Source organism: Lytechinus pictus, chromosome 17 (assembly GCF_037042905.1).
Source record: "Lytechinus pictus isolate F3 Inbred chromosome 17, Lp3.0, whole genome shotgun sequence".
In the NCBI taxonomy this organism is placed as follows: Eukaryota; Metazoa; Echinodermata; class Echinoidea; order Temnopleuroida; family Toxopneustidae; genus Lytechinus; species Lytechinus pictus.
In genome coordinates this window covers 4,975,895-4,989,396 of record NC_087261.1, presented here as the reverse complement: position 1 = coordinate 4,989,396, position 13,502 = coordinate 4,975,895, and the positions used below count along the sequence as shown (strand labels likewise).

Below are 13,502 nucleotides of genomic sequence, written 5' to 3'. Positions count from 1 at the left end.
GAGGTTGCACAGAACGTTGCGAAGGTGCCTTAAATGCTATTTTTGTAGCACACATATTCAGAATACAACATGAAGATGAAATGGTAATTTAAACATTAAGACAGGTTTAATTGCAATAATTGTTTTTCCCTTTTATTTCTGCATTCAAATAACTGAACAAAGACATGTACAGATATCATTGCATATTGAGTAAAATACAGATAGCAATGACTTTACATTAATAATATAATCTTAATACATACATAATAATAAAATAAGGATGTGAGGTATATACTTGTCTTCAAAGAATAATAATGTAATTGATGAATGCATGAAACTTCCATCAGTAGTTTGGCTTGAAAGTGATGGCAGTCTCATGTCTTATGAAAATGGTTGCATTTTCTAAATTTTATTTATGTAATTACAATCTCTGTAAAGATCACAGTGGTTTTCACAACATTTTCAGTTTTGCATCTCTACAATTTTCTTCAAAATCTTTCCTGGTTTTGAGAATATTAATTGATTTTTATAACCTGATTGGTCTACAGTCACTAATCATGCCTTTTTCCCTTAACCTGATTGGTCTACAGTCCTTAATCATGCTTCTTTTCTTGAATCTGATTGGTCCACAGCCAATGACCATGCCTCCATGGAATGTTGCTAGGGCTAAAGGTCAGGAGGTTGAATCAGATGGACCTGAAGATACAAGCCGTGATGTCCTTCTCATGGGTAGTGAGTATATGTTTACCCCCGTCCACCCTGTAAACCTTGTACTTCCAACTTAATAATGATATTAATAATGATCAATAATGATAATGATGATGATGATGATGATGATGATGAGGACAAGGATGATGATGATGGTGATTATGATAATGTTTGTTATGATGTTGATGATGAATATGATAATAGTAATGATTAATAATAATTAATAGTGGTGGTGATGATGATGATGATGATGATGATGATGATCAATGATAATGATGATGAGGATGATGATGAGGACAAGGATGATGATGATGATGATGATGGAGGGGGAAATGGGATAGATTTGGTATCAATGTTGTTTGGACAGATCACCATTTGATCTTGGTTTTCTCAACATAATGCATCAAATAGCATAAATAAGTGTGACATTTGTATCAAATTGTTTTCAAACTAGTAAAAAAAATACTGATCGCAAAGTCATGAAACTACTGTCTTGTCCAGACAAACAAAATCTTTCCAGACATAGTAGTTCTCTTGAACTTAAATGTTTGCAGAGTTTAATTCTCCAGGAATTGTAGGAGGATGGAAAGCGAGTTATTTGAATTCACTATATGCTTGAAAATGAATAAAGGTTGTAACCACATGCCTTGTTATTACAGCTCTTGTGATTTGTCTGTTCCAGTTCTGAACCCATTTGTTTGTGTTTTTCTACCTGTAATGTTTTATGAATGATAATGAATGGTGATTACAGGGTTTCATTTTATAATTTAATACTGTACTTACAAGATAGGAGCTAGATCTAGGCTAAAGTAATATAATTTATTAAATAATGCTGACATGCTGCTAATGGTACCTGACAGTGAAATGTAATTTGTTTTTTAAGAGAGGAATGCTAAGACCTATAATAGAAACCCCCCTTTCATTAATTGCATATATGTCTATCCATATTATTTAGTTGCCAATCATAGTTTAAATCTGGGAGGTCTTTTGTTAGGAGTTAAAAGGAACTTTTAAGTCATTTTCTATGCACATGTAAAATATCCAACATTTAATCTCATTGATGAATAAGCATGGTAACCCTCAGCATTTTCTGAGAAATGCACTGATACTGCATTGACTTGAATTTAAACTGAGAAATGCACTGATACTGTATTGACTTGAATTTAATTTAGCATAGTAAAATGAAATTGAAACTTCAAGTCTTCGCTTAAAAAGATACAATTTGATCAAATTCAATGCAACTACATGTGTTAAAATCACAGTAGCAGGGTTTAATCTGCTTAGTAAAACTGTTCTCCACATTCTTTTCTGTCTTTCTACAAGTTTGGCAATGTTACCTTTATACCTACAAGTTTCTGGAACTTTAAAAGTCTGATATTTAATACCTTTGTATTTACTTTTCTCATTATCTCTCACTTTTTTTGCAGTTATCATAGCTGTATTTGTTGTTGCCTTCCTCATCCTGATTGTTTGTATCATCGTCACGGTGATCAGTATAAAAAATAGCAATAACCAGCAAGCAGCAGCAGCGGCAGCTGAAAAAGACGGAGAACCCAAGGAGATGGATGGTTTATTGGAAGAAGGGAGGGGTAAGTAACCATGGTAACAGATGATTATATACAAAAAATGATTTTCCTATCATCATAATGATTGTCCCAACGTCACAAGCAGTTCTTTCGCTGTCACCGATTGGGATACTAGTACATCAATCTCTTTTAGCTTTTGGGGCCTTCCCCATTATCATGCCACTTCAATATATAACTTTACATATTATACTCATGTTTACAAAGTGTTATGTGATAACTTTGTGGTATATTTCTAATGTATTTTGTTTTACAATGTCTGTTTATGTTTTATAATTAGAAAGAAACCTGACCAGCCAATCAATATAAAGCCAATTTCAAAATCTATATGATGCGCTGCGCTGACTGAATTACTTTTCCTGAAGCCAAGCGCTCAGCGGAGCGCAGATTAGTGCTTGCATTGTCCCTTCACGGCGCTTGCCCGTTAGAGACACCTCGCTGATCGGGAGATTGCTGATTTGTGACATCAATGATGGAATAGTGCAATATTCTATTATTGATGTCACAGAAGAGTAAATTTTCTTTAATGAGCATTTTTTTATGGCAAAGCTAGAATATCTTTGGTCACTTGATGCTATTCGAACCATTCAGTTTACAGGATGTAATTTATATAGGATATAATAATCTCTATCCTTTTTTTGTATATTGATGGGTCAAACTTGACTGCAAATTACTGAACTTTATGTACTGATTCTACTTTTGTTTCAGGTGGAAGTTCAGGTCGGAGCGGTAAAGGAGGTAACCCCCCTCCGGGGAAGAGACCCCTCTCAGCTGAGGTATATTGATGAGTAAGAGACAACTTTCATCTGGTATTCCATGTGTTGGCATGTCATTGTTTCTTGACCCTTATCCTTTGACCCCCTCCCTCCCTTCTAAGCTAATCCATGATTTGATTTTTGAGTTTTAGTTTGGCTTGCGATACGTTTTGACTAACATCAATGGCTCGAGATATTTTGAGCCTCGAAGACATAGAACCTTTTTCCCATTTATTAGGTGCTTTAGAATCATTCATTACATGATAAGCAAGTAGCAAAAGGCAACAAGTAATAGAATAATAATGATAATAATGCAACATAAATCTTTCTAAGCACTGCGTACTATAACCCTGGCTTCAGCAACTTTTCTTGTGAAAGGGCAATGTATCTGTCATTTCCACTGATGTCAATGAATGTAATCTTATGCCTTTGCCTGACATATGCATTAGCAAGATGCATGGTCATGAAATAAACATTACCAAAAATAATCATTTAAAATTCATTTCACCACTTTTCACATGTATTTCACTATAAAATCTAGCCTTGCCGCGTTCCTCTTTTGCAATAGTTTTGATGAATGGAATGTAATTCTCACTGTAGTGATTTATGTTGCTGGCCACTGAATAAATTAATCAAAGGTTTATGGGATAGAACACAATAGCATAAATCTGTTTACATATACTTTAAACAATCCATAAAAAGTTCCTTCATTTTGTTTCTTTCACCGGTCATGCTCAGATTAACCATTGTCAGCTGTTGACGAATGAATAGTATTCATTGTTCTCACATCAGAGTGATTAGATTCAAGTTTAGCCTCCTTTGAGATTTAGTTTTATTATTTCATTCCTTCTGTTCTCATGAATTATCATGTCTTTACTTATTTATCCTGATTATTTCATATAAGCATTGAGTTTCACAGAATTACAAACCTAATCAAGTATTACAATCAAAGATTATTAGAATATTCCCAACCGTGTTTATATACACCCATATGTGATCATTTGTGACATTTTGAGAACCCAATAAAATCAGTATATAGATTGTGTTTCAATTATAAGGGCATTCATTCATGGAGATCATATGCAGTGACATTAGAAATACCTGATCAAAAATGATTAGAAAATCAGGCTAGATTGGTAACACATCATGGTTTGCCCCCCCCCCCCGTATGTTGTCTGCTCAACACAACTCAGCACCACTGTATATGTTTATGCATAGTTTATGCATCATTTCATGTAAATTCATAACCAATAGTTTAGATCATTAAGTGTTAGTTTTCACTCATACACATACAGTATTAACTGTCATTGTATGTGTTAAAGGAAAAAGGTTCTCTGTCCTGTCAAGCAAATGTAATTCTTTTGGCTACCAAAAAACATTTGGTCTCCTCATTGAGCCTGCCGCACTGTGTGATTTGATGTGACTGGATTTCTAAAACAAATTGTAACCAAAATATGCCATGTTTTAATGCTCATATAGTTCTCGGCAATGGCAGAAAGCCTGAGAATTGCACCAATGTCACATCGATCTTAGCTAGAGTGCTACCAGTATTCTGATTTTGCATTCTTTCTAATATGGCAGTAATGATAATAGTTGAAAATAATTTGAATGTCTCTATTCAAATGACAATTCTGGACCTTGGTCATGTACAGTTCTTCAATTCAAAACTCCTTATCCAATCTTTATAACAGTCAATTGCGGTGTGATGCAGACTTATATGAATCACAAATTGCAGTAGTCTGCGATTATTAAAGCCTGTGATAATCTGAAAGCAACCTCTCTTAACAATTAATTGCCAATGCATGTGAATGTCTGGATATTAGTTGTTTTTCCAAGTCATTCTTCTCAAATGAGAACAAAATATTTTTTTATCAGGTTTATTTAGTCATATGTTAGACTGTAATCATCTAAATATTAAGTGCTGGAACTGTTCTTTTTTTTTAATATTGAAAATTACTTTATATTTCAAATGAGTCAGTGCCTAAAGTGAATCGACATAATCAGTATTTCAATATCTCTGATACGTAATTTTTAGTTTTTTTTTTTGTTATTTCATTTTGAAAAAGCACAACCAGTGATTTCTCAGTAGGCTAGAATTTGAAAAGTAAAAGAACACTTGGACAAATTTTTTTTTATGTGATTGCAAATGTTGAAAGATATTGACCAGATTTTTCAGAAAAGTCATTAATTGATTGAATTCTGATCAAAAATTATTTTTGCAATTTGATATGTCTTGTACTATACTTTTGTAATTTTACATACATGTACATTTTACTTTACTTTTGTAAAGCACTATGATACAAATGTGAAAAGCGTTTCTTAAATATGAGCATTATAATTTCCATTATGCAACATACTTGGATACTTCATATTTACACAATAATAATCTAGGCAAAAAAAGTAGTATTCTTTAATATATTATTTTACAATTTTGGCATGTTATTGCATTGTGAACTGAACAAAAGGAAGTTACTACTACATAGACTTTACTAATTTTTTATTCCCTTTTTTTCTCCTCTTTACTCATCCGTTATCATTATGTTTCCCATTTTGATTCTCTTATCTTTCTTGTCAATCGTTCATCCATTACAATCTATTCTCTGGTGATTCTTTTCATTATTTTTACACACACCAATGTATCTTTGCAATCCTATTCCAATGATCACTATCTAAATGCCCCCCCCCCCAATCTGTGTTATTCATCCATCCTGTATTGATGGTCACTTCTTCCTTTATTCCTTTGTTAACACCTTCACTCGATCACACACCTGTTTCATACTCAACTTTGTCTATCAAACCTTCATTCCATCATTGGTTCCTTGTATCATTCCTTTATTCCATTCCACTTCTTCTCTCCATCATCCGTCTGCATCATTCATTCCCATCATCTCAACCTTTGTTCCACCCTCCCCTTCGCATGAATTCTCCCATTATGCATTCTCCACATTACTCATTCATTCTATCACTTCATTTCATTTCATTTCATTATTTTCCATTCTTTGTATATTTTTCTTAATTAATTCCTTCATTCCATTCATCTTTTCATTAATCACCCAATTTTCTTATTCAATCATTTGTTAATTCCGTCACTTCTTCATCCTATCATTTTATCAATCCACTATTCCTTCATTGGTGCGAACCTAAACTTTGTTCCTCAATTTACTCCAATTATTACCCTATCCATCCATCCATCTATGCGTACATCGAACAGATAAGTATCAAAGAACTAGAATGGGATCCGCAGATTGAGAAAAACATACGCCAGCCAGAACTAGAGTGGGACAACACCTCATACAGTAGCCCCGACACGCCCCTAGAAGATACGCCCCTAGCCGGCACCCCTGATGAGCTCTTCGAGACCCCATTGGAGTCACCTAGCACCCCTGCTACCCCCCAATCCCAACCCAATAACCCTTCACCTACCTTACTCCAACTAGCTGCCAACCACAGCCCTCATCTCTATAATACCAGCTTTCTCGACTACTCCACTAACAACACAGACCTTGCCAATTTGAGCCACATAAGGGACACCCCCGTTTGAAATTATACTCTCATATGATATTTTCTACAAGTCACAGTATCAGTTATTACTTCAAACATTCTCATTATTGTTGATATTTCAGGACAGAACCTTACTCATTTCTTTATTTTGTGTAATGTGCAAAGGGTAAAATGAAGTATGACCATCACATTTGAAGAAGGAAAAATTATTGAGATAATGTTGTTACATCTGTCAACTGTTGATTGGTGATTATCATGCCATATAACAAATATTTTTGTTTTATGGATTGGTGATCTTATGTTCTATATAATATTTGAAATTCAACCTCAGTTGGAACCTATGAGATATATGTATGTTAATGGCTTTCATGAAATTCGATGGTAAATTTTCACCTGTTATAAAGTTTGAGAAAGTTTGGAAAAGAGGAGTAAACAAAACATTAGCAGCTCCATGAACCCAATCAGATAAATATAAACACAGGAGTCAATCTATGATTAAAAGCATTTAAAATAATTATCATCGGGTCATTATTCATTAATTTAATGCAGGGAATAAGAGGTTAACATTACTCTTTGAATTTTCCCATTTTCCCATCAGCCAATGAACGGAGAAATGCAGAAGTAATTTCTGAAGCACAAGATTAACAATTCCAGGCTTATTCATGGTGTAGCATGAAACACATCAGTGATATATGAAGATCTGTATATTTCATTCTATTAAATAATAAGTAAATAATAGGATGCTTGAAATATTCTAATTATGTATCTCCTGTTAAAGCCATAGTTCACGGTTCATATTCCTTAATCTGTGTATTTAACACCCAAGATTCCCGACCCTTGTTGATAAAACCTGATATCATTATCAGATGTAGAATTTCTATGACAAATTTGCCGCTGACCAATTAAATTGCGTCATTTAAGCTATACGAACAATGGTAACATGTTTTGTGGAACGGAGGTCTAAAACTAATCACAAATCAATGAATCTTTTACTGCCATTGAGGAACAGGCATTATATCCTCCCCCCCCCCCCAGGTTGTCGCCCTGAAAAAACTCACAATATTATTGTAATTTTGTTTGCAGGATAATACATGATTAAGTCACAGTAAGACCTGTTTTATAAATCTTGAACTTGATTTTTTTTAAGTGTTTGTGACGCATCTGCTTATTATGACATCCTGTAACCTATTGATGTTGATACCGCTGGTGTAACTTTCATACACTCACAAATTATTTGTTTGAAAAGGATTTAAGAAACTGCATTTTGTCTGTTAAAACCCAGTGGGCCTATTTACTGTGATAAGCTTATATCTGACTGGCTTCAAATACACACTATAATATATACCAAGATGCCTTACGAATCACTTATTGAACAGTTGGTATTCATAATTTGCCAAATTGAATATCAGATGTCTTGTATGAATGTTTTTATTGTAGTTGTACCTAGACTAAATTGGAAATGTTTCAGAAGAATATGTGATTTATTAATTTTTTCTGTGTGTTTGTAAATGATATATATCTATGTCACTGTATAGCAACTGTATTCTGATTGACTGATGCAAAGTAGAGGTTTTTACAGAGAACTTGCATTTTATAGGTATTTTGATTAAAATGTTGGAGAAAAATTGAAAATAACGCGAGAAAATCTCTTTTTGAATAGAATTAAGTGAAGATAATTTCTGATGAAAAAGGAAATATTGGGTCATGTTATTTGATATTATCTTTATATTTACTTTTAGATAAAAATTATGGGCCTCTATACAAATGGAGGAGAAATTTTTCATGGGCGGAAAAACAAATTTAATCATCAAATCTTTAAAAAAATGTTATTTTGCTTATCATGAATTGCTCAGCTCCACAATACTGCCACACAACTCAGGACATACAAATATTGTATTTTCTGAAGCTTTTATGATATCAGGATTTTTATTGTCACATAATAGCTTTTAAACATTTAATATCATTTCTTTTAATTGTGATAACATAGTCAGTATTTTTTTGTCTGAACATTACATTAATCAATATGTATTTGTCATTTTTACTAAGAATTTGAAGAAATTATGTGACAGTAATTTATATGGATTGTTAACATATGGAGCATTTTGCAAAGTTTAATTTTTCTATTCATATCAAGTGAATAGCTAAATTATTCTTATAGCACTTGGTAAAATGTAAAATATATGTTTCATGATTGTGAATCGATTTTGCTAATTATTAGTTATGTAGTAAACCTGTGATTAGTTATTTGAATGTTTGGGAACACTACAATATATGCAATTAATTTGATATATATAAAATGTTTTTATCACATTAGATTAACATATTATGGCAATTAGATCTGATTTAGAGTCATATATTTTTTACTCTGCATATTGTGTGATTTTTTCATTATTTTGATACTTGTGCTATACGTCTTTACTTTTTATTACAGAATGTTAATTTGTATTGACAGTAATATTGCACTATTTTAAGTTTAACATTGTTTTCTGTTTTGTATATATTTGCATTTTGTAGATGTTTTTATGAATATTGTGATGACAGTCCTTATCTTGCCATATATGTCGATATGGGGAGAAGTATGGAACTCATTCAATTAGTGATTCTACATTTATAGTCTGTTATAATGATTAAGTTAGAATTCCTGTATAATTATATTTACAATAAAATGAAAAACAATATGCAGTGTGAAAACATACACAAGCTGTTCAGCTTTAATTTTGTTTCAATAATGAACTTGGGGTTTTCTTCTGTTTAAAGTAAACATTTGATCACATTTTAACTCCTTGCCACTGTTTCTTGTAATGAATCCTGTTCACATTAACATTATCTAAATTGTAAAATGAAAGCTTCCAAATTATCAACAGTATTGTAACAGTATTCATATTATTCTACCCCCCACCCCAATGAACAAAAGCATATTTTCCTATGTCTTGGGCAGTATTACACAAATATCTAGTCCGAATGCTTCCATATTTTGCAATCACTATATTCAATATTTCTGATTAATTTCTCATACTGCGACTTCATGTACCAATGATGAAAATTGTTTTCAAATGCTGTAGTAACGCTTTAAACTGGTGCTTTATCAATCAGTTGCTATAATATCAAATATTTGTGTGTAGGTAAGTAAACATATGTTCTGAATCAGATGGAAGATTATAAGGTTTGTACAATACCTTCTTAATATAGTAATTTGAGAATCATGGTCATTTATAATGATGTATTTCTTGAAGTGATTAAGAATAAAAGGTGCAACAAATAGAGTAGTGCAATGACTTATTCATTATATTAGTTATATTTATTGATTTGTGTCAGTTAGAAAATAACATTCCTTTATTTGAACTTTTCATGTTATAGGATATGTATAGTAGAAATGTGAGACTTGTGTTGATTTTGTGATCGTTTTTTTCTGTTGGTTGACAGTCGATTTTCTTTTCTGAAATATTTTAGGCAATCTACATATTTTTCCTTTTTTGTTTCAATACACTACTTTGACTGGATATTTTTGTTCAAGGAACAGTATCGGAGTTATTTTGTTTTCTGTTCAATGAAAATTACTTTTAGAATGATTAAGAGGTTGTTCAAATCACAATGGCGGTTGTCCATTTTATTGATATGAATTGTTGAATTCACTTTTTTTTATTCAGCCAATTTTTAATGATTGGTTTTTATTGATCTTATGTTTTTCCAGTTTATTCATTCAGTTATTTTATTGGTGATCTACATGTACGTTTATTCATTTATTTATTCATATTGGTTATTTAATTTCTTATTAATACATCTGTTTATTACATGTGCAGTATTTATTCATTATTATTATCAAATTTTTTTTTGGCCAACATATACACTTTTTGCAGATGAAAGAGATTGGTGTTAAATGACCAGAATAGCAATTTAATAAAGCTCAATCTGCCAGCAAGGATGTTGCTTAATAAAATGCCTGACTATTCGTACAGAATGATAAAATCATACAAAACAATGAATTTTTTATTAAGCAATTGATAGAAAAAAAAACAATCACAATCTTTTTCAGAGAAAAAAAACCTAACCGGTCTTCAATCAAGAGGGCGCATTATGTTGGTAGATGATATCTGCATGCTGTATAAGATGGTTTCTTTTACAAAGACGTGTGTTAATGTGTGTTTCCACTGTAATTGTTTGAGTAAATTGTCTTTCACCTGAATTTTACAGTTTACTACTATACTGTTGAAACAACGAAATAAATATGTAGAATTTCCCAGCAATGGGAAATACTGAAATCTGAAATTTGCTTCCATGGTTTTTATTCTGCACAATAATGTAATGAACTCAGATGTCTTTATCATGCCATTCACTACAATAATAATCTACTTTGGGACATAAAGAGAATACAAATTGCATTAGGTTGTATGATCAGTAAAACTCTGTGCCTGTTCAATCTTATTTCAATACCCATGGCAGGCATGAAGACAATAGATTAAAATACAGAGCAGTTGACAGAAAGAGGGAATGAGAGAGAGAGAGAGAGAGAGAGAGGGAGGATGGAAGAGAGAAATGAAGGGGGGAGCAAAGACAGAGTAAGTGAATGAGAGTTAGAGGACGAGGAGAAAGGGAAGGGAAGAGAGATGGGCGAAGAAGAGAGGGGGAGTGAGGCCCGGAGAGAGGCAGGAGTAGAGAGAGGGGGTGGAGCAAGGAAGGGAGAGAGAGAGGGAGAGAATTAATGAACGTGAGAGGCAGGGCTGGGCCAAGGAAGAAAAGAGGAAAGAGAGATGAACGAAGAGAGCTGGATGGATGGAAGGCGAAAGCAGTAGAAAGGCAGGGAGAAGGAAGAGGGGCGGGGCTAAACGGGAAATCCATGATAATTATAGGTCAAGTCCACCCCAGAAAAATGTTGATTGAATAAATAGACAAAAATCAAACTATCATAAAGCAGAAAATTTAATCAAAATCAGATGTAAAATAAGAAAGTTATGAAAGTTTCACTTAATTTCACAAAACAGTCATATGCACATCCTGGTTGGTGTGCAAATGAGGAGACTGATGACGTCATCCACTCACTTTTTCTTTTGTGTTTTATTATGAAATATATTCTCATTTTCTCCTCATTGTAAAGTGATACAACAATCATTTCCTCCCTGAACATGTGGAATTAGCATTATTCAACACTATATGGTTCAGTCAAGTTGGTCCTTATTGCCAAATCTATAAAAGATAATGAAATGTTGTATAATTCAAACAATAAAAAACAAAATAAATAGTGAGTGGGGACATCATCGACTGTCTCATATTATGCATATCACTGTTTTGTGAAAAAATAAGGGAAACTTTAAGATGTCATAACTTTCTTATTTAACATCTGATTTTAATAAAATTTTCTGCGTTATGCTAGTTTGATTTTTGTCTTTTTATTTAAATCAACATTTTCTGGGGTGGACTTGTCCTTAAATTATTATGAAAATATTATATGGGTGCGAGTATATGTGTTATCGAGATTTTACAATGCCACTATCCTTTTGAATCAGTTAAGACTCATAGGAATGAGTTGAGTTTAAGATTATGCATTATGTGGTGCAAATCAAAGAAAGTCAATAACAAGATCTTCACACAGTTATTTCGACAACGGTACTTACTAATCACTTTATTCACTGAGGTAAAATTTCAAGAATATACAATTACACATCCATACCAAAAAAATATCCCATTTAGCAATTCTTTAATATTCATCACAGTACAAATAAACCAAAGGTATGCAGGGGCGGATCCAGCTTTTTATAAAGGGGGGGGGGGTTGGGGTGGTATGCGAGGGAGCGTAGCGACCGAGTCCAAGCGAGCGGAGAGGGTGTGGGAGGGGGTGTCCCCCCTCCCACAGTAGGGAAAATTTTTGAAAATCTGTGTGTGAAAATGGCATAGAAATAGAATAAAATAAAATTACAAGTTTAAAAAAAAGATAAGATTTGAAAAAATGGTCCCCGGATTTTTTTTTTTGGGGGGGGTTGCAACCCCCCCAACCCCCCCTCTAGATCCGCTTCTGGTATGCATTAAAAACTATACTGTCTCAATTGATATTCACACCCACCTTTGCTTATGCTTTTAAGCCAAGCGTCTTGTAAAATCCTGAACAGGCATACCGTATATTTTTCCTGATTGATGTTAAAAACTTGTTCCTTTGAAGGGTATTGGCTGAATACGAGTGGCCTACAAAAATAGACTAAATACATTAAAAAAAAAAACACCTGACAGTTGCTAGTGTCCACATTATAACAGCACAAAGATTGTGAAAGCATGTCTGTTAATTTTGCATTTTCCCCTCAATCGAGAGCTGGAAAAAGGATTTTCATTTTCCAAGGCATCCCTCTGTGCATCTTTTCTACAGTCATAACCGGGTCAGTTTCATAACGCTGCATGGTCATATAAATTTGCGCATGACTGATACCGTTTTCTTGTGCCATCTAAGAGAAACCCAGGATTTCCCTGGTAAAAACAATGAAAAAGCATTCCCTGTATCTGTAATCAAACTCAAGATGCTTGTTAAAAATGGAAATATTAATGTACAAAAAAAATTATGATATAAAGTGTAGGTGATGGGAATCCTAATGACTGATAATTTCATTCAGCACCTTTTTTAAACACGTGCACATGTTGCTATCAATAATGCATAAATCATTTTTTTCTTTATATTTAATTGATGCAAGCTAAAAAGAGCAATATAGATAAAATGCTGATCAAAGGGCCGTGCCGGGAATTGAACCGCAGACTTCCATGGTGTGTAGTCGGATGCCTTGAGACCACCCTACAACGAAACCTCGACCAATTATTTAAAGATTTTTTAAAAGAGTCATCAAGTCATGCGTAGATTTATGCATACCAAAAAGTTTTATGAAACGTCACCATCTGACCATGTTTGACCAGGAAAATTACGAACCAGTGTTAGCAGAACAATGCGAACATGAATTCGTTAGAACCGCTACAGGAATGACAAAATCATAAACTACAACAA

At 33.2% G+C, this 13,502-nt stretch overlaps 1 protein-coding gene across 4 annotated transcripts in view; it reads left to right on the top strand.

Annotated features, from left to right (window-relative positions):
- The window catches only part of LOC129280430 (axotactin-like), a 42,051-nt gene extending 31,259 nt beyond the window's left edge, over nucleotides 1–10,792 (top strand). The window contains exons 27-30 of one of the 4 annotated variants that reach the window (XM_064111876.1): nucleotides 612–708; nucleotides 2,115–2,276; nucleotides 2,979–3,046; nucleotides 6,237–10,792. In XM_064111876.1, the coding sequence (XP_063967946.1) occupies nucleotides 612–708; nucleotides 2,115–2,276; nucleotides 2,979–3,046; nucleotides 6,237–6,566 (657 nt within the window). In that variant the 3' untranslated portion in view covers nucleotides 6,567–10,792. Of the gene's footprint in view, nucleotides 1–611; nucleotides 712–2,114; nucleotides 2,277–2,978; nucleotides 3,059–6,236 lie in introns of all 4 variants that reach the window. The other 3 variants (XM_064111878.1, XM_064111875.1, XM_064111877.1) reach the window with 3 other exon arrangements.
- The last annotated feature ends 2,710 nt before the right edge of the window (nucleotides 10,793–13,502 follow it).